Consider the following 25,249-nt stretch of genomic DNA (forward strand, 5'->3'; position numbering starts at 1 on the left):
GGCCTTCCCACCCTCACTCCTCTCTTTAACTTGCTTGCGGCCAGCCAGGCCCCGGCCCAGCCCTCTTGCTACATCTTAGGCTGAAGGGGTGCCCTGTGGGGCTCTGCTTGCCCTCCTTCTTCCTCATCCCTCCTGCTCCCGCCCTCGGCACCGCCCCAGGCCGCACCTTCAAAAAGCATCCCATTCTGGCTGCTGCGCACCAGCGCCCCCAGCCTCCAGCGCCGGCCATCCTTGTCCATCAGGACCGTGGACGTCCCCAAAGACTCTGGAGACAGTGGTTTGACAGGCTTCTGTCTCTGGTGGGGGTCCTGGCCTTTAGGAAGACAGGAGCAGCACCTCAGAGACCCCCTCGGTGACCGCACTTAAAGCCGTTCGGGGCCAGGATGCTCACTCCAACCCGCGGCAGGCCACCGCCAGGGTACACACGAGGAGCCTCTCGGTTGCGGATGGGATGGGACGAGGCCACCGGCTCCGTCGGCTCTGGAGCCGCCAGGGAGGAAAGGCCTCCTCCGGGTGCCGGCTGGCGCCGTCACTCACTCCTCGCCCTGGAAAGCTGCCGTGGCCCCCCGATCAGGAGGGGTCACAAAGCGAGGCTGCCAGACGCCGAGGCCAGCCTGCTTGCTGTCCCTCCATCTCTCCCCGTGCCCCCTCCCCTCCCCGGGGCGAGCATCTTCCTCTCTCCTCTCTCATACTAAACCAAAATCGCCGTCCGTGGAATCCTGGCCATCCTACACGCTCGGGCGCTGCCCAGCTCGGGTCTTCTGTCATCCAAAGTCTCTCCGCCATCTCACCCTCCAAGTTCCCCTGGCCAGCTCTGAGCCTCCGTTCAGAGCCCTATGCTGCTCTGTGCCTGGGGACGTGTCCCTGCCCTCCTTCCCGGGTTACCTCACTGTCACATCCCTATAACTCGCTCCCCGCCCCTCCTCCGTCAAGCATCACAACCAGGCCTCAGATGGGGCCCTCTGCGGTCTGGGACCCCCCCCCCCGCCCATCTGGCACCAGACAAGGAAGAAAGGACCCCTGGATGTGTCTTCTCCTTGGAAGCCTGGCCCAGGCAGGGAGCTGCAGCTTGCTGGGGAGTGAGGACGGAGCCCTCCGCCTCCTCGGCCGGACACATCAGGCCGGGCAGCGCCCGCTCTTACCTCCGGCCTTCCCCAGGAAGCAGGACGGTGCTTCCTCCTCCGCGGCCTCCTGGGATATTGCAGTGGATGAAGGAGGCCAAGTGAAGGGCTGGGGCCACTTTCTTTTCTTCCCCTGGACTCCTTGGTCTCGGTGGGCCTCTCTCTTCTGGGGGACTGGAACAGTGAACAGAGGGCCGGTTCAAGCGCGTCCCCCAGACCCAGCACAGAGCGGGCATCCCCTGCGGCCCACCCACATCCGTCCTCCCGTATCCTCCACTGGAAGGCCCCTCTCTCCCCACCCTACCACGGTCTCTCCCAGCTCTCAGGTTCTGCGTTTTACTAAGCCCTCAAACTCATGCTTGCGGACAGAGCAGCAGAGACCTCAGTGGCTACGTGGCCCACCCCGAGGCCCAGAGAGGCCGGAAGACTCCGCCACGGCCACCCAGCAACCGATCCCCAGACACAGGTGCTCCGGCTCCCGAGCCAGGCTCTCCCGCAGACATCCAGGCCACAGAGCCAGAGGGAAGGGGCTTCTCCTCCTGTTTTCACACCGTGAGGAGAGTCGGGTGGCCAGTCACAGCCCACGACTGCTAGGTGCCACGCTCAGTGCTGAGGATGCAGAGAAAGGTAAGCAGGTGTTGGCCCCTGGGAGCCCCAGCCCAACGGGGCAGATGCAGCAGAAGGAAGGCACTGCCGGCAGGGAAGGGCTGCTGGGCCAGACTGCCCCGAGAAGCAGCAGGGAGCAACAATCCCTGAGCTGAGGGATGGTGAGTTCAAGGGGGGGGTGTAAGTGGACAAAGACCAGAAGGGCTCTGAATGCCAAGCGGAGGACTCTGTGTTGGTCCTGGAGGCGACAGGGAGCCCCTGGAGTTGACTGAGTATGTGGGGGGGGGACCCTGCAAAAGGAAGCACCCCACAGGTCAGTACGGCAGGGACGGCAATGAATGTGGGACTTGAGGGGAGCTGGCGAAGGCAGGAGGTGAGGAGGAGGAGGGGGGAAGCCTCCAAGCAGACACAGCCAGAGCTGGGAGCTGAAGGGGTCACATGCAGTCACGTCACACGGGAACACTGGCTGCCCTTGGGGCCCAGTCCTGGGACCCCAGAAAAACTGGCAGCCAGGCTGAGGAGTGGCTCACTGCGACAGATGGCGGAGCAGGGGGAAGGAGCCCCTGGATAGCACAAAGTCCAGTGGCCGTCTTTTCCAAACTGGCTGCCCCATCTCTCTGCCAAGCATGCATGACTGTTAGGAAGCCCGGAGCCCCAGTGTTAGTGGGCTGTCACTGAGCATGATTGAGTGCCTGCTAGACCCGGGACCTAACAAACACACAGGGGACGCAGTCCCTGGCCTGCCTATGGTCTACGCCCGAGGGGCCCAGGATGGAAAGGGTCTGGAGGCTGCAGGCATGAAGGCTGTTTAGCTAGGAGATGAGAAGAGGGAAGGGTAGACCTGGCGGCTCCCCCCTTAACCTAGGGCAGCACTGATTAAGCACTTACTGTATGCTAAGCACTGCAGTAAATGTAAGGACAGTGCCTGCCCTGGTAAGGAGCACTGGACTCATAGCTGGAAAGGCCCCACGCGTCATCGGCCCAGCCCGCTGGTAAGAGGAGCCTCACGTGGACAGCAGGGGTTGGGCCGGTGGCCACGAAGCCCCTCCTAGCGCTGCACCTTGGGGTCCCCTCCTGACCTGGGACTGCTGGGCCCCTGAGGTCTAAAGGGCAGGTCTGAGCTGGTCCTGAGGCCCCCCAGACCCCGGGGAGAGCCTCATGCAGCAGAGCAGGAAGAGCCCCCATCTCTACCTGCAGCCCTCCCTCAGGTCCATCTTGACAGTGGCCCTGACGAGGTTCCTTGGGGACACTCAGGGTCTCTACTGTTGTGGGGAACTTTTACTGAGGGACTCAGAGGATCCCTGGGTTCATAACCACCATTTCTGCCGTCTAAATGAAGGAGATGGATTAGAGGCCTCCAAGGCGTCTGCAGGTCAGCATGCAGGGCTCTAGGCTGCGTGTGCTCGAGGCCAGGCCCTTCACAAGTGAGAAGGCTTGGAGGCTGGACCAAACGCCTGCTATGATGCCTTCTAGCTCTGTGGCTGCAGTGGGGATTCCTGAACTGGGCCGGCATGGGACAGTGGATACAGGCAGGCCTTGGAGTCAGGGAGACCCAGGCTCAAATCCTACCTCGGACACCGATTAGCTTTATGACAGGTCGCTCCTTGAGCCTCAGTTTCTTTTTTTGTTTGTTTGTTTTTGTTTTTTTCTAGGCAATGGGGTTAAGTGACTTGCCCAGAGTCACACAGCTAATAAGTGTCAAAAGTCTAAGGCTGGATTTGAACTCAGGTCCTCCTGACTCCAGGGCCGGTGCTCTATCTACTGCGCCACCTAGCTGCCCCTTCCCCGCCCCGTTTCTTCATCTGTAAAATGAGCAGATTGATTTTAGAGAACAATTTGGAACTATGCCCAAAGGGCTATAAAAGTGTGCATACCCTTTGACCCAGCAATAGCACTTCTAGGGCTATATCCCAGAGAGATCAAACAAATGAGAAAAGGACCCACATGTACAAAAATATTCATAGCAGCTCTTTTTGTGGTGGCAAAGAATTGGAAATTGAGGGGATGCCCATCCATTGGGGAATGGCTGAACAAGCTGTGGTGTATGCATGTAATGGAATACTATTGTGCTATAAGAAATGATGAACAGGCTGACTTCAGAAAAACCTGGAAAGACTTATATGGTCTGATGCTGAGTGAAGGGAGCAGAACCAAGAGGACCTTGTACACAATAACAGCCACGTTATGCAATGACTAATATTGTTAAACTGGGCCCTTCTCAGCATTACAAGGATCTAAGACATCTCTAGAGGCCTCATGATGGAAAATGCTATCCACATCCAAATAAAGAACTAGGGAAGTTGAATTGCTATTTTTTTTCTCTTCTGTTGAGTTTTGTTTCCTCTTTCTGATGGTTCCTCCTATTGGTTTTAATTTTTACTTACAACACCACTAATGAAAATATGTTTAATGGGTATGTAAATGTAAAGCCTATATCAGAGTGTGTGCCATCTTGGGGAGGGTGGTGGGGAGGAAGGGGGAGAAAAATTCTCAACTCAAAAGCATATGGAAGTGATTGTTGATAAATCAAAATAAATTAATAAAATAAATTTAAAAAAAATAAGTTATCCTTTCCCTTTAAAAAAAAATGAGCAGGTTGGCCTTGTGCGTCCTGACTTGGCCGTGCTGTCACCTGCTAATACTCCGCCCCCAACCCCTTGACCTGCTTCCTGCTTGAAACGAAGGGGTCCATACTTACGTCCTGTTTTGCACACTGATTCTGAGAACTGGCCGAATGGCAGTGTCCGGGGTTCAGTGGACAAACGAATCTGAACAAGATCAGCCTCAAACCCCAGCCAGAGGGACCTTGACCAGTCAGCCTTCACTCCATTCCTGTTCTGCTCCGGCTCCCTCCCTGAATGGGGTGACTGTGCCCCAGCAGGAGAGCCACCCTCGCTGCTGAATTCAACCAACCTCGCTCTGCTTTCCACATTTCTGGTCCTGTCCCTCCACGGCCCCTACATCCATGAACCCCTGTTTTTGCAGGCCAGCCCCACTCCGCTATGCAGTATCTGCTTTTAGGGCAAGGACTCCTGAGGACCGTTCCAGCTCAGACCTGCGCCTCCACACACAGCAAGACTTTGGACATGACTGTCCCTCTGAGCCCAGAGTTCTGCAAGGCCTGGCCTGGATGGAGACCGGTCAAGATGACCTTGGGGGGCCCACAGCCCAGCAGCAGTACCTTTTCCTGCGGTCCCATGTTCCTCTGGAGAGCTTCCGTCCCCTGGAGCATCCTTATCTGGCAAGAGGTCTCCACAGAACGGGCAGAAGTGGAAGGTTGGCTTTACCTCCCCCCGGCACGCTGGGCAGAAACGGACGACTCTGTAGGAAAGCAGGCATCAACATGTCAGGCAGCAGAGTGTGCCCGCGGGACAGGGGCAGGGAAGCTGGTGGTGGCCAGCCAGGGCGGGGCCTTCCTCCCTGCTCCCGTCTGTGACCTCCTCAGGGGAGTCTGGGGACCCCCCTGCCCTCTCACAGCACATCAGCCCCAAGGCAGGGACCTGAAGCCAATGTCCATTTCCTCCCGCGTGCCCATAGCCCAGTCGGAGCCCAGTCGGGACCCAGCGCCTCCCTGCTGCGACCCTCCTGCAGGCTGCGACCCTCCCACAGGCTGTGACCCTCCAACATCAGTGGGGATGGGCTCGGAGGGTCGCCATGGTGGGCAGGCCTCCCAACTGGGGAAGGAGCTGGGCTGAGAAGCTCTACGACCCGGTGACCAGGGCCCCCTGCACCTCTGTGGCCCTCAGTTTCCTCTCAACGCAGAGCTGGCATCACTGAGCTCTAAGAGTCTGGGAGATGCTGCCCCCTCCCAGCCCTTCTGGAGAGCCTTAGGCTCTGTATAGAGGGCAGGACAAGAGCCTGGACTTTGGAGACCTGGGTTCAAATCCAGACGTAGATGTGTGTTTCTGGATGACGGATGAGTCACTGGATTTCTCTGCGTCTGTCTCCTCACCTAGGAGGTGGGGTGACCCCTGTACTACTGACCTGCATCAGGAAGCTATGGAAAAAGGACTTTGTGGAGCCAGAGATGGCAAAGAACTGGAAATTGAGAGGGTGCCCAGCAATTGGGGGAATGGCTGAGCAAGTTGTGGTATATGAATGTAATGGAATACTATTGTGCTATAAGAAATTAATAAGTGTCCTGGCTAGTACAGCACTCAGGCTCTGATATACTACAGGCAATAAATGTTGAACCAATGAAACAATTTCCCCCTTTCTTGGCCTCTGTTGTCTCACCTCTAAAATGGACACGGGATGGGGAGTCAGGGAGCACCTCAGGGATCCTTGAATCTGGCCCCCTCACGTGGCAGAGAAGTGACTCCCCCAGCAGCCCTGGGGCCATGCAAGGCCTGCAGCTGAGGGGTCACGATCCCTGCCCAAATGCGCAGGGAAGTATTTACCCCAACAAGTAAAAACACAACATGAATCAGATAACATGAATGTGTCGTTTTCTAGGTCAATCTGGCCAGCAGCAGCGGCTTCTCTCAGAGTCTGCCCCCGCACAGGATGAGACTGAGCCCTCCCAAAGCCCCTCAGCTCCAGAGTCCTGGGGCCAGGCTTCCAAGCCAGCCCAAGAACCTGGAGCCCAGAAAGCCCAGGAAGGGGAGAGCCCCAGGAGCAGAGCAGAGGGTCAGAGGGACGAGACCCAACACAAAGACAAGGCACCAGGCCTCAGAGCTGGCAAGGACCTGGGAACACAGAAAGAACACTGCAAGGAAGCGTCAGGCACCGAACATGATGGGGAGGAGATGGCCTTTGGAGCGCAGCAGTCGAAGAGGAAGGGAACTCAGCTGTGGCAGGCCTGGAGAGGAGAAGCTGAGGTGGATGGGAGCCGGTGCACGGCAGGGCCGCCTCTAGGACAGTGCCTGCCCCCCCATCCCAAGGTCCAGTCCTGGGGGGCTCCTCAGTGCAGGGTGGGGCCAGCTCTAGGACAGTGCCTGCCCCCCCATCCCAAGGTCCAGTCCTGGGGGGCTTCCCAGTGGAGGGTGGGGACAGCTCTTGGGCCATGCCTGTATCCCTTCATCGCAGAACCCAGTCCACGGGGGCTCCCCAGTACGGAGTAGGGCCAGTTCTAGGTTCGTGTTTGGACCTTCCCCCAACCCAGGGCCCAGTCTTGTGGGCTCCACAACGCCCCACACCCTGCTTCTGCTTGGGCTCAGGCCCCTGGGCTTCCTTGATGAAAGTCAGGGCCAACAGCCCCCACAGCTCCGGGCTGGCCCTCAGGATGCCTTTCATTCTTGCCCACCCCAATGCCCCACCCCAACTGAGAAGGCCCCTCTTCAGGGAGGGAGTGAAGCGAGAAGCCACTCCCAGGAAAGTTCCCTGAAGCAGGGCCTCCTGGAAGCAGCCGGGGACAAGGAGTCAGGGGACAGACGGGGATGGGCGACCCCTCCTCCCCCGCCCCAGAAGCCGAGGGACAGCGAGGCAACCTGCTTCTTTTCTATACTTCCTTGTTTGTCCTCTGTCCCAGGCCAGCATTCTTGCATCACCCCTACAGAAAACTTAGACATTAGCCGCCACTGCCACAGAGCCAAGACTCCCAGCACCCCAGAAGTGAAACTGCAGCCGAAGAAGTGGGCGGGGATCCTCGCGGCCCCGAAGCCCCCGGTGCCCTCTGACTGGGCAGAGCCTTACCGGCGCTCAGGCAAGCTCCACAGGCCTCTCCCCAGCCCAGATGTCATGTTCCTGCTCTGTGCAGGGACTGACCTCCAGCTGTGGTGCCCTGTGGCCCTGGAGCTACCTGGGCGTGGCTGCAGACTTGGGTTGGGCACTGCTCTGGGCTGGGCAGGGACATACATATGGGAGGAACCAGAAGGCCCAGGCTGTCCCCAGCAGGAAGTCAACGTTTCCTTGTAGCTCAGGGCAGGGAAAGGGGAGGCCTCAGCCAGGATGCAGAGCCCTGGGCCTGGGGACAGCTGGCTCTGCCCCTCACTGGGTGACAGAGGCAGACCCTGTTCCCTCTGGGCCTTGGCTCCCCCATCTCCAAGGCAGCTGGACATGCCCTGGCACCTTCCTCATCACTTTCCAGAGACCCCCTTGGGGGTGGGGCAGATGCTCCAGGGATTATTGGTTCTGTTTATAGAGGAGGGGCCCGAGGTGCAGAGGGGAAAGAGTCCCACACAGTAAGTGGGACCCAGGATTATGAGCCTACAAGAGATTGGCCCCTAAGCAGCCACAGCCCCTGGGGACCGCAAGAAGAAATTCCCTTCTCTCAAGATGCTGCCCAATGGTTCAACCTCCAATACCAGCCAGGCTGGCGCAATGGAAATGACCCCATGGGCGGCCACAGGGCCTTTCCAAGCACTCCACCAGGGCAGAGACTGACTGGCCTTGGCCTCATGGCTCTCCAGCTGAGCACTCAGGAGGCGCTCACTAAATGCCTTTTCATTCATTCATCCTGATAATAATAGCCAGCATTGATAAGGAGCACTTTACAAAGATTACCTCACTTAAGCCTCACACAACCTGGGGGGGGGGGGACATTATTACCTCCATTTTACAGATGAGGAAACTGAGGCCGACCACAGTGAAGCCATTTGCCCAGGGTTACTTGGCTACAGGGTCTGAGCCTGGCTCTGAAGTTCCTCCAGGCTAAGGCACCATCCACAGTACCTCCTCTACCACGCGCAGAAGGCGCAGAGGGTGGTGCTGGGTGCCCGGGGATTGCGTCCCTAAAGAGCCTGGAGGACCGCGTGGGGTTGGAGAGACACCAGGGGCTCATCTGAAGGAGAGAGGGCCCCGGGGAAAGCCAGTGATGCGGGTTCCATTTTGTAGCTGATTCTACTCGGCATCGCCCCAATGTGGCGTCAAGTTGCCTGAGCCCCCCTCACGAGGTCAGCCTTCCTCTCTGAGCTGAGCTGTCTCACAGTCACCGGAATTCCAAAAAAGAGTCACCCTCATCTTGCTGCCCACACAAGGAGGGGAGCTCTCTTCTCTTCTGCTGAGCCCTGCCCCATGCGGGCGGGCGCCAGGAAGTCTGGCTGGCTGCCCTGAGACTCTCCCCTCCCCATGCAGGTGGACATGACCACGAGCTGCATTACCACGAGGCCAAGGTGGGGCTGCTGCCATCCGGCCAATCAGACTGTCCTCCTCCTCCTCCTCCTCATTATCATCGTTGTGGACACCTTGGCCTCTGTAAGCAGGCAGGCTACGGGATTGTTCACCTCTACTTCACCAAGCTCCAGGAAGGCTCGGAAGCCTTCTGGTCTTCTGACTGACTCTTTTTAGTGGTAACTGCCAGCCTTACCATGTAGGAAGTGCCATAACGCCCAGAGCTCCAGGCCTAGAGTCAGAAAGACTCCTCTTCCTGAGTTCAAATTCAGTCTCAGACACGTCTAGCTGTGTGACCCTGGGCAAGTCACTTCACCCTCTTTGCCTCAGTTTCCTCATCTGTAAAATGACCTGGAAAAGGAAATGGCAAAGCACTCCAATAAGTATGTCTGCCAAGGGAACCCCAAGTGGGGTCGTGCAGAGTCAGCCATGGCTGAGCAGGAAGACAGCCTTGCCAATAAAATGAATGCGCTTCTTCCAGGGCTGCGTCCCAGAGAGATCACACAGATGGGAGAAGGACCCACGCGTGCAAAAATATCCACAGCAGCCCTTTCTGTGGTGGCCAAGGACTGGACATGGAGAGGATGCCCATCCATGGGGAATGGCCGAGCAAGCTGTGGTGTATGAATGGAATGGAATGCTACTGTGCTCTGAGAAGTGATGAGCAGGCCGACTTCAGAAAAACCTGGAAGGACTTGTACGGTCTGACGCTGAGTGAAGGGAGCAGAACCAGGAGAACACTGTCCACAGTAACAGCCACGCTGTGTGATGACTCATATTGATAGACTTAATCCTTCCCAGCAATACAGGGATCTAAGACATCTCCAAAGGCCTCATGCTGGAAAATGCTCTCCACATCCAAAGACAGAACTATGGAGTCTGAATGCAGATCGAAGCAGACTATTTGCTGGGTTTTTTTGTTCTGTTGAGTTTTGTTTCCTCCTTCTGGTGGTTCCTCCTATTAGTTCTAATTCTTACAACGTGACTAATATGAAAATATGTTTAATAGGAATATAAATATATAGCCTATATCAGATTGTGCGCCATCTTAGGGAGGGATGGGGAGAAAAATTTAAAACTGAAAAGCATATGGAAGGGATTGTTGATAAATCAAAATAAATTAATGAAAAAAATGAAAAAAAAAGATATAAAAAAAGAATGTGCTTGGAACTTTGTGCCTCAGTTTACCTTAGTTTCCATCACAACACCTCCTGAGGGGAGCCTCGAAGGCAGCTGGGGTTTCTCAGACACTAAGGTGAAGAGGAAGGGCACCCCAGGCCTGGACGTGGGCGAGGACTTGCCCCGTTGAGGCTGGCTGGCTTGGGATATCCAGGAGAATGCACTATGGGAAGCAATGTGAAAAAAGTATGGAAAAGGGGGGAGCCCTTTTTTTAGATGCCAGGGGGAGGAGTTTCTATTTTATCCTAAGGTAACAGAGAGCCGAGGGGAATTTTAAGGAGGAATGTTCGCTGGCAGCTATGGAGGATAGGAGGGCGAGAGGGGCTTGAGGCAAGTGGGAGATTATTTCAATAGCCCAGGCAAGAGACAGGTGATGAGGGACCGAGTGGAGAGAAGGGATGCACAGGAAGGACACTAAGGCACAAGTCACACAGCCTGACTCTGAGGTGAGGGGGTGTCCCCAAACAGGGACGTCTGGAGGGAGCCTGGGTGGAGAGTGGATGTGCGTTCTATGTTAGAAGTGTTTGAGCTGGCAGGAGCCGCCCCCAGGGAGCTATCCAGCAGGTAGGTGCTGATGCAGGAGCGAAGATGCTGAGATAGGATGGGCTGTCCTCTCTGAGTCTACCCCGGCCGCGGCCCCCGTGCCCTGGCAATGCCCCCCCTCTCAGCTTCCTTGGCTTTCTTCAAGACTCAGCTCAAATCCCACCTTCTGCAGGAGGCCTTTCCAGGTGTGGCTAGGACCTTCCCCCCAGATTACCTCCCACCTCTACAGAACTTGGATGTATCTAAGGCGTCGCCTTTTTAGGTGAGCTCCCTGAGGGCAGGGACTGTTGAACAAAGTCAGTGCTTTACAAATGCTAGATGGAGGAGCAGCAGTGTCCCAGAATTCATCCACTCGATCAACATTTATTAAAGGCCTACCATGTGCGCGGGGGCCTCAAAAAGAAGCCAAGGAAGAAGGGAGGGGCCGTGAAGGAGACCACAAAGGACCCCGCCCCCCACTTCTGACTTCCAGGGCTTTTTGCTGAATTTGCACGGAGAGCCGTGTAAGGTACCCCACCATCTTTGAACCTGTTTCTCGTTGGCTAAAAATAGGGCAGCGTGCGTAGTGACCTCTAGGGTACCAGTCCAGAGCTCTGTCCACCTTCACAGTGAGGGTGAGGAGGAGGACGGGGAAGGAAGGGCTTCTCTGCCGCCCATGCCCCAACAGCCCTAGAACCCCTCTCAGGCCCTGAGATCTCAGGAATCGAGAACGTAACAGACCAGGGATGGGGTGTCGGGGCTGCGCAGGCAAGGACACGGACGGTCCAGGCCCCACTCTCTCAAACCATGGCCGCAGGGAGGACTCAGTCTCTCCATCAGTAAAAGGGGCCCGCGTGGAGCTTGGAATCCGGGTCCCTGGGGCAGAAGCTGAGGGCATGACGTCACGAGGGAGGGCGGGGAGGTTGCCAAGGTGATCCTGAGAGCCGCTCCCAGCGGGGGCGCTGACTGGTGATGACGCCACAGGAGGGCGGGCCCAGCGGTCACCAGGCAACACCCGCGTCCCTCCCTCTTCCCGGCTCCGCTTCCCTGCTCACCTGTCCGGGCTGTTCGTGGCTACTTCGGAGGCCGGGGCTGCGCGCGCATCGCCGTCCGCGCCGCGGCACTGCGCACGCGCGGACCGCCTCCCGGGCCTACGCCTCCGGGAATTCCCCGCGGGCTCCATTTCCCCAAGGTCTCGGCAGCGCCCGACTTCCCACGGGCCGGCCGCTGGGCCATAGACGGGGGCTCTGGCGGCTGTCGCCTCCCGCGTCCGGGCGAGTCCCTGATTGCGTAGCTAAGGAGAGGCGACGAGGAAAAACACCACGGCCCCTCAGAGCATGCGCCGCCTCGAACCGTCACGTGCCGTCCGCCAATCAAAGGCCGCTCCTTGGCCACACCGCACCTCCTCTCTGTTTACTGCCTTCCTCTCTGCGCGTGTTCATTTCCATAACAACCGCGTCTCCACCCGGCGCCGCGTTAGAGACTTCTGGGAAATGTAGTCCAGAGGCTGGAGGAAGACGATAGAGGGGAACCTTCCTTGCTTCTCTCGGCATTTGTTTTTAAACTTAGGAAGGACGTCATCCAGCAAATTCGTCTGCTGCAATTCTGATCGCCTTCCCCTCCCATTATACAGATGGGGAAACTGAGGCCAGAGTGCAATGTGTCCGTTCTGTCTCCAAACCATCCCTGGCAGGCGCTCCCTCCCTCCCCTGTCACCGCCTCCAGCCTGGTGCAGGCTCTAAGCCCCTCACCCGGGGCTAGTCCAGGGGCAGCCGACCACTCCAGTCTGCCCTCCCCAGAGCTGCCGAGGTGCAGCTGCTGCTCCAAGTAGCGCTTCCCTGAAGCTCTGAGGGTTGCAAAGGGGCCATTGCCACCCCCAATTTACAGTTAAAGAGCCTGAGGCAGACAAGAGTTAATGACTTGTTCAGGGTCACACAGCAAGTAAATGTCTGAGGCTGGATTTGAACTCGGGTCTTCCTGATTTCAGGCCTGGCTGAAGAATCCCTAACTTCCTCCAAAGCCCAGCTCAGGTGCTACTTCCTACAAAAGACACTCTATCCCTCTTGAAATTCCTCTGTACTATGTGTCCAGTGCATGGATTTTGTATTCAATTCTCTATTCATGTTATATCCCCAGCAGAATGGGAGTTGGGCGAGGGCAAAGTCTGTCTTGTTTCTGTCTTGTTATGGGAAGCACTTGGCCCAGCAGCCTGAAGATGTCAAGTCTAAATGTCTTTTTTGATTGGATTACCGTCTTACCGAGGTCACTGGCGTCACACTTAGAATCAGAGAACTGAGACTGCTGGATCAAACCTCGACTCATCGTCTTCCAGTTTCTCCGAGCCTCAGTTTCCCTCTCTGTAAAAGGAGGACACCTGAACACCTCATCCTGTCCCCCCGACTCCTCTTGTTGGAGTCCCGTTCATTCCTTCCTCTCTGTGTCCCAGGGGCTGGGGCTTCCCCTTCACCCCTCCCAGCTAGGGACCGCAGCACACTTGGAGTCCTAGCATCCTGAGCCAGGCTTATTCGGCGTCAGAGTCACAATAGAAGGTCAGGGTTGGAAGGGACATCGGTGGCCTCTAGTCCAAGCTGTCCTTGACTGAGAAACATAGTGATGGTCTCGCGGCCTCTGCTTGAAGGCCTCCAAGAAAAGAGGGGCTGCCAGCTCTGGGGACAACCTGTTCCTCTCCTGGGAAGTGCTACAGATGAGCGAAGCCCTTCCTCACTGGGCCCAGACTGGCTTCTTGGCCATCCCCCCCATTGCCTGCGTCTGCCCCAGGTACCAAAAAGAACAAGGCTAGTAAGTATCACATATCTGAGGCTGGACTTGCACTTGGGTCCTCCTGACTCTAGGGTCAGGGCTCTATCCATGGGCCACCTCGCTGCCCCTAGGTAGTAATCTTTACAAGCTCTCCCGGCTCTGGCACTTCATGCGCTCCAACCCCTTGGAGCCTAGAATGTTGAGGTTGAAGGCACATACGTGTTCTCTACCCAGGAACCAGCTGAGCGTGTGGAAATCAGGGGTCAGATCTCATGTTGGCCACGGCAGGGCTTCAGCCTTCTCTTTGGCAGGAGACGTGTGATGAGCCCACGCCCGGGAGCACCCACTTCCCCAGGGGGTGAGGTGACCTGAGACAATGACAGAAGATTCCCTGGGTCTCACAGTGCCATGAGGCGCTGCTGTTCCTTTGATTGTGGTGTTGATATTTTAAATTATTTTTTTCGTTTTATGTAAAATCCACCTTCTGTGCCTCTCCAGACCTTTTCTCCAATTTCAAAAGAAAGGAAAAAAAAAACAACCCTTGTAACAAATATGTATAGTCAAAACAAATTCACATGTTGGCCATGTCCAAAAAAAAGGTCTCAATCTGGCCTCAGAGGCTGTTATCATTATGAGGTAAGGTTCCTCCTGGGGCAGCAAGGTGGTGCAGTGGCTAGAGCGTTGGCCCTGGAGTCAGGAAGACCTGAGTTCAAATCTGGCCTTAGACACTCACTAGCTGCGTGACCCTGGGTAAGTCACTTAACCCTGGTGGCCTCAGTTTCCTCATCTTTAAAATGAGCTGGAAAAGAAAATGGCAAGCCACGCTAGCATTTTTGCCGAGAAAACCCCAGAATGGGTCATGAAGAGTCAGACAGGACTGAAATGACCGAACAATAACAAAGGCCCCTCCCAGCTCTGACATCGAGAGACGTGATAGTTCTCCTCAAGTGTGTGATGGGTTGTCGTGTGATTTGGCCCAGACTGGCCTTTCTGCTGCTCCTCACACACTGTGCTGCATCTACCATCACCGTGTCTTTGCACCTGCCATATCCCATGCCTGGTACACTGTGCCTCCTCAGCTCCGACTCTTAGAATCCCTCATTTCCTTCAAGTACCACTTCTTGCAAGAGGCCCTTCCTGGTCCCCCCAGCAGAGCAAAGCCGCGACTTTCCATGGAGCCAGGTCCCTAGTGCCTGCGGGGAGAGCCCCACTGTGTCCTAGGGACTGAGCTGAGGTCCGTTTCTTTCTCTGAGAGGCGCATCCCACTTTTCCCCTGTTCCTTTTCTCTGTTTCTTCCCTTCTGTTGCCTTGGATTCCCCCCTCCCCCCATTTTCTTTCTGTTATTTTTTTCTTTACCTTTTCCCTATCTGCTTGGGTTGGGACAGCGATGTACTAAGTCTTGGACAAGCTTCATGAAAGCTCGTTCTTTGCTGCCTTTTGCTGACTCTTTCTGGCTGGACTTGGGTCCTCCAGCCCACAGCTGGGGGAGGCTGAGGCTCTGTCCAGGCTGCGAGTTGGAGATTTGTGCCACATGAGCTGTTTTGTGACCAGTGTCAGGCACTGAGGGTGACACATGAAAGGCCGATGATGAAGCCTCCTCTGAGTCCAGAGAGCCTTCCTGGACCGGGCATATGGACTAATGAGAAGAAGGCACCCCAGCTGCTGTGCTGAGGACAGCAAACATTTCATAGGGAAGAGGGCGGGGAGTTGAATTATCCTAGAAGGGCGGTCGTAGGTATTGGGTGCAGAGATCTCCCTTTGAACTTTGGGGGACTCTAAGGACATGGTGACATCCTTTGGGCCTTTTTAGACGAGGACCTTCCTGCTGGCTGCTTCTAGTCACGTGGTGGCCCAGTGCTGAAGGGACTTGGCATTTCGGAAGGACTTATGGTCCTCCCCTGGCCAATGACAGCAGTTTCCTATTGGGGTCTCTTGACTGTGGCTCTCCAGGGAGCAAGATGTAACTCCAAGGAGGGCAGAGGAGGACAGCATCCTTCCCTGCCCTGGTATCATGGCAATCCTACCCACGTGGCAGCTAGGGCTGGGGGCTGAAATGAGGCCGCCTTGCTCCTGGGTCTTTGCTAGCTTCTGTCATGTTGTTGTTTGCATCCCTTCAGTAGTGACCTTGTGAGTTGGAAATGTCAGCATCCTCTGGGGTGGTTAGTCGTTGCAGAAACTGCAAGAGAAGCTTCTTCATTGGAGGGAAGAGCCTCCAAAAAGGAGACCAAGTTTGAATGGACAGTGCCTGGCTGAAGTGAAATGCAAATGGCTCGATTAGCAGCGTTGCAAAATTGCTTTGTGTTCTCATGAGGCCTAAATCTTAGGTTCCCTTCCTGTCTGGTCATCCCCATGGATGAACCTGGAGTCATCCTGGACTCTTCACTGTCCTCCTCATATCCTTTTTCGGCTGCGGTCTGAAGTCTATCACTATGACATCTCTGACATCCATTCCATTCTCTCCACTTACATGGCCTTGACCTTTATTTGGGCCATCATGATCTGTCCCCTGGACTATTACAGCAGCCTCCTAACTGAGATCCCTGCTTCCAATCCACTGTCCATACAGATGAGAAACTGATATTCTTGTTCTTTAAAAATTTAATTAATTTATTTTGAATTCTCAACCATCACTTCCATAAGCTTTTGAGTTTTAAATTTTTCTCCCCCTCCCTCCCCAAGATGGCACACAATATGATATAGTCTCTACATATACATTCCTATTAAACATATTTTCACATTAGTGATGTTGTAAGAATTAGAGCCAATAGGAGGAACCACCAGAAAGAGGAAACAAAACACAACAGAAAAAAAAATAGCAGATAGTCTGCTTCGATCTGCATTCAAACTCCATAGTTCCTTCTGTGGATGTGGATAGCATTTTCCATCACGAGGCCTTTGGAGATGTCTTAGATCCTTGTATTGCTGAGAGGGGTTAAGTCTATCAATATTAGTTATCTCACAATGTGGCTGTTACTGTGTACAATGTTCTCCTGGTTCTGCTCCCTTCACTCAGCATCAGACCATATAAGTCTTTCCAGGTTTTTCTGAAGTCAGCCTGTTCATCATTTCTTATAGCACAATAGTATTCCATTACATTCACGTACTACAACTTGTTCAGCCATTCCCCAGTTGATGGACATCCTCTCCATTTCCAGTTCTTTGCCACCACAAAAAGAGCTGCTATAAATATTTTTGCACATATGGGTCCTTTTCCCATTTGTATGATCTCTCTGGGATATAGCCCTAGAAGTGCTGTTGCTGGGTCAAAGGATGTGTACATTTTTATAGCCCTTTAGGCATAGTTTCAAATTGCTCTCCAGAATGGTTGGATCATTTCACAAGTCCACCAGCAATGCATTAGTGTTCCAATTTTCCCACATCTTCTCCAACATTTATCATTTTCCTGTTTTGTCATGTTGGCCAATCTGATAGGTGTGATGTGGTACCTCAGAGTTGTTTTGATTTGCATTTCTCTAATCAATAGTGATTTAGAGCATTTTTTCATATGACTATAGATGGCTTTAATTTCTTTGTCTGAGAACTGCCTGTTCATATCCTTTGACCATTTATCAATTGGGGAATGATCTATATTCTTAGAAATTTGACTCAATTCTCTATATATTTTAGAAATGAGGCCCTTATCAGAGAGACTGGTTGTAAAAATTCTTTCCCAATTTTCTACTTTCCTTTAAATCTTGGTTGCATTGGCTTTGTTTTTGCAAAAACTTTTCAATTTAATGTAATCAAAGTTATCCATTTTGGTTTTTGTAATGTTCTCTATCTCCTGTTTAGTCATGAATTCTTCTGTTATCCATAAAGCTGATAGGTAAACTATTCCTTGCTCTCCCAGAGAAACTGATATTCTTAAAACTCATCTTCAACTAAGCCAGTCACCTGCTCAAGAATCTTCTGTGACTCCCTATTATCCATAAGATAAAATACAAACCCTCAGTCTTGCATTAAGGCTCTCCATGATATACCTATTTACTTTTCCAGACTTACATCACATTCTTCCCTATGCTCTCCATGCCTGGACTGTTCTGCCTCCTGTTCTCTGCTTTGCAGAATCCCTAGGGGGCAGTTAGGTAGCATAATGGATAGAATGCTGTACCTAGAGTCACAAAGACTCCAGGAAGACTAAGTTCAAATCCAGCCTCAGACATTTATTAGCTGTATGACCTTGGACAAATCATTTAATTTCTGTCAGCCTCAGTTTCCCCTTCTGGAAAATGGGGATAATAATCTTATTCATAAAATACTTGTCACATATTAGGTGCTTAATAAATGCTTGTTTCCTATTTTCCTTGGAAGCACAGTTTAGGTTCCAACTCCTACGAAAGACTTGCTGATCCCCTGTTTATTTTCTCTCTCTCTCTCTCTCTCTCTCTCTCTCTCTCTCTCTCTCTCTCTCTCTTCTCTCTCTCTCTCTCTCTCTCTCATATCCCCTCCTAGAGTGTAACTCCTTGAAGGCACCAACTGGTTTGTTTTTCTCTTTGTATCTGTAGCACCAAGCCTAGTGCCTGGTACATACTAGGCCTTTAATAAATGTTGAATTGAACTGAACTAAGCCATCCAGACCTGATATCCTGTGCTCTATGTTCTTGGGTAGTCTGCAGCCCTGATATCCTGTGCTCTATGTTCTTGGGTAGTCTCCAGCCCTGATGTCTTATGCTCAATGTCCCAAGTTTCCTCCAGCCCTTAGGTTCTATAATTCTGTAAGCAGAACTGATGAACCAACTTGCACATCTGTTGCTCAGGGGAATGGATGGACCAAACTAACAGGCAATACATTCCATGAACTTTTAGCCTTCCCAGAGCTGCAGTTAGTGTGTCACTAATTGGAGAAAAAACACTGCTTGGAAAGGGAATTTGGGATGTCTCAGGAAAAGGAGCAAACTTTCATCCCAGGGGCTAATAATTTCCATCAATGATTCCTGGCCATTAATTAGGCCAACCTGAGGAGCAGCTGGAAGCCATCATCTTTCTCTCAACAAATACTATCTAAAAGTACAACTTTTTTGTGCTCCCTGGGAGTGGGAGGGGAGGGTCAGGTCCAGAGAAGCAGGTGGGGTTACAGCAGCAGGAGCAGCTCCGGGACCCATTAGGCTCCTCCTGGGACTCCTGGCTCATTCTTACCTGCTGCTTGTCAAGGTCAGCCCCTGAGATCATATGCCCCACAGCTCAACTCCACAAATAGTTGTTAAAAGCCTACTTTGTCCAAGGCACAGTGTTTACAAAGATAAAAATGGTACATCCGAAAATGACATGTATAATACATATATAATATATCACACCTATATAATAAGTATAATACAAAACAGAGAAGAGAGTAAAGAGTTCTGGAATACCACTACCAAACCCAGTATTTACTTCTTCTTCTTCTTGTTGCTGAATTATTTAAGTTGTGTCTGACTCTCCATGGCCCATTTGGAGTTTTCTTGGCAGAGACAGTGGAGAGGTTTGCCATTTCCTTCTCCAGCTCATTTTACAGATGAGGAAACTGAGGCAAACAGGGTTAAGTGACTTGCCCAGGGTCACATAGCTAGTCAGTGTCTCAGGCTAGATTTTGAGTGAGATAGATGAAGTTTCCTCAGTACTAAAACTCATAAATTCCCTTTGTACCCCCAAAGCAGTAAAACTTGAATTTGTAAACATTTGCTGTGCATTAAGCAAGAGCTGACCTGTGTTCCAAGTCCTCTAGCAAGATAAACATTGCAAAAGACTGCTGGCTTAACCACCAGGGGCTTCCTGCTTATCTGTCTCTAGGCAGAACTTCTGAATAGTTATCAAAAGTCTTCCTGATTCTTTGTCTCTAGGCAAATATTTCCAAATAAGGATATTATTGGACTAAGGGTCTTAGAAAGCCACATTTAGATTGTGCACCCTGAAACCCAGCCAATGGGAAGAAGGGTTCAGGAATGGGAAGGGGATATCACATTAGGACTGTAAAACTTTGTTCCCCACTAACAGACTGCATTCCCTGGCTACCGCTGCTTGAGCAACAAGGGCTGTGCCCTTTCTCATGAGAATGAATAAATACTTTTTTGATCTCTGACTCAGCCCCCGAACTTTTAATTCTAGTGTGGCTGTTGTCCCACACAATTTGAACTCAAGAAGATGAATCTTTCTGACTCTAGGCCTGGAGCTCTATCCATTGCACCCACCTAGCTGCCAGTATTTACTACAAACATATATATATATATATATACATACATACATACATACATACATACATATAAAACCCATATATAGTGAAAGCATATATATATGTATACATATATGACCTATATATGTGTGTGTATGTAGATAACCCATATATAGTGAGAACACAAGAGTATTTGATTTCCATATGGAAAACTGTTTCTTCTTTAAAACATACCATGAACACAATCATGTCAAGAGAAATTAATACAAAATGTGACATTTTCTGTGAAGACAGTTTGAGACCCTGATGGTTCTGCCTGGCCTTGAATTCATCATCATCTTTCCTAAACAGAACTAGATTTGGCTTTCAGGTTAAAGGGCCAGCCAGAACAAATTAGGTGGTTCCATTGTGAAATATGCTAAGTGGTGTCTTCTTTTCAGGGTTGCTTTCTCCAAGGCAAGTCGCAATACTTAAAGAAATTAATTCAGACTATTTACTGAAAGGTCAAGTACTGAAGCTGCAGCTTAAATACTTTGGCCACATAATGAGAAGATGGAACTCTTTAGAAAAGACCCTGATGTTGGGAAGGATTGAAGGCCAAAGGAGAAGGGGATGGCAGTGGATGAAATGCATGAATAGCATCATGGAAACAACAAACGTGAGCTTGGACAGACTCCAGAGATAGTGGAGGGTAGAAGGGCCTGGTATGATATGGTCCATGGGGTCACAAAGAGTCGGACATGACTGAAAGACTAAACAATAGCATGGACATGTCATTTGGATTTAATAGGGGTAACATTCTTAATGCATGCCAAGGAAAGATAGAAGGTGAAGGCTTTGAGCTTGAATCTGGAATCACATGGCACCAGCGGGCTAGGTGATGCATATAGGTGGGTACCTTGGTCTCTTCCAGACAGGAGGCTATCCTGGAGAAGGCTGGGATCCATTTGGCCATCTGGGTATGTCCCTTCAAAACAAAGCTCAATGTGAAGAATGCATTTAAAGGAATGAATGCCTATGCAGTGCCTTTCTTAACTGGGACTGTGTGGTACTTTTGGAACTGTGTAATGGACAGCAATGCACAGCAAGAGATTTGGAAAACATCTTCACAAAAATTTGTTTAATATTAATGAAATGCAGGGCCCATTGACCTAAGCTAGCTCTAGAAAGATGAATGCTCTTTGACCAGATAGGAAGAAGAGGATTGTTAGATGTTCTGAGGGCATATGACTAATAGTACAGGATATTTTGGACTATCCCACGGGTCTATATGCCTTGGATTGGTCAGGTGTTACCAAGAGTGGTTCACCCCACTATGGAGCCATGAAATCCAAGAGTTCCTCCCTGGGTGGAATCCCTGGGACCCTGGCCCAGCCAACAATATGGAGACAAAGGAGTGATGAACACGTCTGAGTCATGTGGATTTGTTAATGGAGACAATTCAGGACCTGGTTATCACAGAAGAGTTACCCTGAAGGAGCCAGGACTTAATGATCAATGAAGGTTATGCAAAGGGACAGGAGGCATTGTGTAACACAGCGCCGCAGGCTGCAAACATTATTCAGTCATGTTTGACTCTTCCTGACCCCATATCCTGGAGTAGTTTGCCATTTCCTTCTCCAGATGAGGAACTGAGGTAAACAGGGTTAAGTGACTTGCCCGGGGTCACACAGCTAGTAAGTGCCTGAGGCCAGGTTCGAACTCAGGTCCTTCTGACTCCAGGCCTGGTGCTCTACCCACATTTAGCACCTGTAAAACACCCTGTGGCCCGAATGAATCAGTCAATATTTATTAAGTGTCTACTACATGCCAGACACTGTGTGAGGTTTTGAGGATGCAGGTACAAAGAACGAAAAATGCCTCCTCACAAGGTACTCACATGCTAATGAGGAGACAAGGATGTGTATGTATAGAATGTGCATGTAAAAATATGTATTCCACATAACTACACACACACACACACAACATAAATGCAAAGTAACAAAACCCACGTACGTGCAAAGTTAAACACAAGGCAGAGGGAAAAGCTGCCTCAGCAGAAGGAGCTTGCTCATGTAGGGGTTGCCGATGTCAGTGGCCAGAGGCCCAGGGACTCTCCTTAGAGCTTTTGCTTGTAGGTAGCTGCAAGTGATGGGGTTGTCTCTCTCCCAGCAGGATGGAAGGACTCCCAGCGCTTCCACTTCCGCAGTGCCTCGTATACAGGAGGCACTTAATAAATGCTTGCTGAATCCTACTGCCTGTGGGACTTCTCCCACTGTCCTGTTCATCCTCCCCGACACCTAATTTCTTTAGCTCTACTGAGGACCCCAATCCCTTCATCTCTCACCACCCCCTCATTCCTCTCCCATCCTCTCATCTCCCTCCATCCCTTCTGCTTAATCAGCTTCCTCTGTCTCTGCTGCTCTCTTCTGAAATTTCCCTCTGTCCCCTCATCTCCCTCCAGCCTCTCTCTTGGCACCTCCCTCTGTCTTCCCCACTAGTAATCCTGCTTACCCCCTGCTTACAAACTTTCAGGGGATGAGCACGGTGCCTGGCCGTAAGAGGCACTTAATACATCTTCATGGTGCCCCCTCTGTTTGCTATGTAAGGCTCTCCGGATCTGTTTAAGCTGATTTCCCATTTGTTGTTGTTTTTAGGTATATCTGACTCTTCACGACCCCATTTGGAGTTTTCTTGGCAGAGATCCTGGAGTAGTTTGCCATTTCCTTCTCCAGCTCATTTTGTGGATAAGGAAACCGAGGGAAACAGGGCGAGGTGACTTGTCCAGGGTCATACAGCTAGTATGTGTCTGAGGCCGGATTTGAACTCAGGAAGTGAGGTCTTACTGACTCCAGGCCTGGTGCTGTCTCCACTGTGCCACCTAGCTGTTCTATTGATTTCTCATTACTCAGTATCTTTATCCACTTTCCATTCCAACCAAGCAGACTCACTGCTCCCATCCACAAAATTTACCTCCCACCTGAATGGCTTTGCAAAGGTGGTCCGCCATGCCTAGAATGGACTCCCTTCTCCCCATTATTGTTTGGAATCTCTGCTCTGCAAAATGTCCTTTGTTAGTGGGCAGCTAGGTGGCACCAGAGTGCACAGAGTGCCAGGGCCTGGAGTCTGGAAGACTTCTCTTCCTGAGTTCAAATGTCTCCTCTGATCCTTTCTAGCTGTGTGACCCAAGGCAGGTCACTTCACCCCGTTTGCCTCAGTTTCTCCATCTATAAAATAAGCTGGAGAAGGAAATGACATACCACTCCAGCACCTCTACAAAGAAAACCGCATGAAGAGTTGGGCACAACTGAACGGACAGCTAGTTGTTAGGGTTCTCATCTCCCAAAATTGCTTTGCGCATTCTGCCTATTTTAAAAAAGAATTCTTTCTGTGTGTTCATCAGCTTTTGCCCAGCAGGATGAGGGCAAGGACCGATTCGTCCCTATCCCTGTATCTTCACTCCTAGACCAGCCTGCCCCATGGTGAGCACTTTGTAAAAACTTCTTGGGTTTGAGGGAATTAAAAGTTTTCTTCATTCAAGTTTCTTCTGCCTCTTGCCGTCCCTGCAGACCAGGGCTCCTCTCCCCAGCTGAGGTCTGCTTTGCCAGCTGGGCCTTGGGACCTGGGACTGTGGGGAGCAGCTCCTGTGGCCTGGGGGTGGTTCCCAGAAGACCAATTAAAATGGCTTCCTCTACTGAGCAACACTGTGGGAAGCCCAGCTGGGGCTTGGTCATCCTTGGGCCACCAGGCAGCTGTGGACGAGGCCGCTTTGGACTGGGCTGATCCTTCCCAATCTGCGAGCTGCTCTCTCTCTCCTGCCCTCCAGCCTCCCTCCCCACCTCCCCTGGACACTCCACAGAACACAGCTCCTCAGAGGACACACTTGGAAGAGGAAGGGGTTACAGGGTGACCTTGAAGGTCCCATCTAGCTCCAAAGTCGAGATTCTAAATAGGTCACGGGCCCAAACCCGCACAGCCACAAAAGCATCCCCAGAGACAGAAGAGCTCAGAACGATGGGTAGAAGTCCCAGGGTGGCCAATGCCAATCAGAGCCACCCCAAGGCAGGCGTATGGGCTGACCAGGAAACAGTGGCCTCCCCCCCACAGGCCAGGAGAGAGGGACCACTTTTTTGTCGTGCTGTGTTGTAGAAGGGACCCTTTGGGGGAACGGACAGCACTGGATGGCTGCTGAGGTCTCTTTCAACTCGGAAATTGGAATTCTCTGGTTCAGAGACCAACCCATAGTCACAAATGACCATCAATAACATCTGAGCATACCATGCTCCAGACGCTGTGCTAGGCACTCGTAGTACGTAGCCCTGTCCTCAAGGAGCCTACCTTCTCTTGAGGAAAACAATACACACACATATTTATGTACAAAATATATGTAGAATTTTCCTAAAGCTCAGGCCTGACCATGTCACTCCCCTACTCATTAAACTTCTGTGGTTCCCTATTGCCCTGGGATCAAATGTAAGCTCCCCTGTCTGGCACTGAAAGCCCTTCACAGCCTGGTTCCTTCCTATCTGTCTAGGCTTCATTACACGTTACTGCCCTTTACTTGTTCTGTTCAGGGGATGTTGGTAAATGATGAACAACCAATTCTCTGGAAAAACAAAACATACCAGGACACAATTTTAAGTTTCATCTGCACCATTAATATTTTCTCCATCACTTTTTAAAGCATAGACAACCCAGGAAACAATAGGTCCAGCCCTGATTTCTGAGGTAGCAATCAGCTCTTTGGAGCTGGTCTGAGCTGCACATCTCTGCTGGTGGTAGAATCAAGCCAGTTTTCTGACCATATAGTCAACATTCCATTACCCATTTCCATGCTCTTGCATTGGCTGTGCCTTATCCCTGGAATGCCCTCCCTCCTCATTTTTACTTCTTAGAATCTCCAGTTTCATTCAAGACACACGCAGTTCAAGCCCCAGCTTCTCCACCAAGTTTCTCCTGAGCCCCAGAGCAGCTAGTGGGGTTTCCCTCTCAAGTGACCTTCTATCTTGTTTTTCTATTTAATATACCTGCATATGTACATCTTGTTGCCTCCAATAGAACATAAGCTCCTTGTGGATGGGAGGGTTCATTTTTGTCTTTGTATCACCAGGCCACATAATGCTTGCTCCATATTAGCTTCTCCATCACCACCACCACCACCACCACCACCATCATCATCATCATCACCATCACCATCATCATCACCATCACCATCACCATCACCATCACCATAACCATCACCATCATCATCATCATCATCATCACCATCATCATTACCATCATCATCAATGGGCCTCCCTTCCCTGCTCTGAATGTCTTCCTCGTGTGATGACTAAGTAGACCTCCTCTTGTTAAATGTTGACTATACGGGCCTCATTTCATTCCAGTTGTGAATCTGAGGTACTCAAATGGCCTGCTTCGCCCTGGACTGTGACAGATGGTGACAGTAGATGGAGGGAGGGGAAGGATGCAAGAGATATCAGGGAGATGAAATTGATAGAGCCTGATAGCTCCCTTATGCAAAACTGATTGGATCAGAGGCAAGGTTATGGAGCTGGGAGACTGGATGAGTGATGGTACCTCAGACAGAACTGTCCAGTCAAAGCAAGGGCAGGTTAAGGAAAAGCTGGAGAGGGCCTATAAAAAGCATGGCACGTGGGATCAGAAGTCCAGGGCTTGAGCCACTAGAATGTCATATGTCCCAGCTCTTATTGGAGCAGGATTCACCTTCTCCAAAATTGCCAGGGAGGGCTCATCCACCTTCTACCCTGAAGCCCCCAAGGAAGGGGAATTCATTGTCTCCTGAGATGAAGTGTTTTAATTCTGGGATCACAGACTTGTAGGAGGCCTCATAAGTCATCTGTCTAACAAGTATCTGAAACAGGAA

At 51.7% G+C, this 25,249-nt stretch overlaps 1 protein-coding gene across 6 annotated transcripts in view; it reads right to left on the reverse strand.

Annotated features, from left to right (window-relative positions):
* Positions 1–11,874, reverse strand: part of VRK3 (VRK serine/threonine kinase 3) — a 28,846-nt gene extending 16,972 nt beyond the window's left edge. For 3 of the 6 annotated variants that reach the window (XR_002327780.2, XR_002327779.2, XM_021003956.2), the window contains exons 1-4: positions 7,362–7,925; positions 4,909–5,048; positions 1,143–1,295; positions 167–313 (exon numbers count right to left, since the gene is read on the reverse strand). Coding sequence is in view for 4 of the 6 variants with exons in the window: in XM_021003956.2 (XP_020859615.1) it covers positions 167–313; positions 1,143–1,295; positions 4,909–5,048; positions 7,362–7,726 (805 nt within the window). In the remaining 2 variants the exon portion in view is untranslated. Of the gene's footprint in view, positions 1–166; positions 314–1,142; positions 1,296–4,908; positions 5,049–7,361; positions 7,926–11,533 lie in introns of those variants that run through there. The other 3 variants (XM_021003955.2, XM_021003954.2, XM_021003953.2) reach the window with 3 other exon arrangements.
* Positions 11,875–25,249: the final 13,375 nt, after the last annotated feature.

Source organism: Phascolarctos cinereus, unplaced genomic scaffold (genome assembly GCF_003287225.1).
Source record: "Phascolarctos cinereus isolate Bilbo 61053 unplaced genomic scaffold, phaCin_HiC Scaffold_726;HRSCAF=1367, whole genome shotgun sequence".
Taxonomy (NCBI): domain Eukaryota; kingdom Metazoa; phylum Chordata; class Mammalia; order Diprotodontia; family Phascolarctidae; genus Phascolarctos; species Phascolarctos cinereus.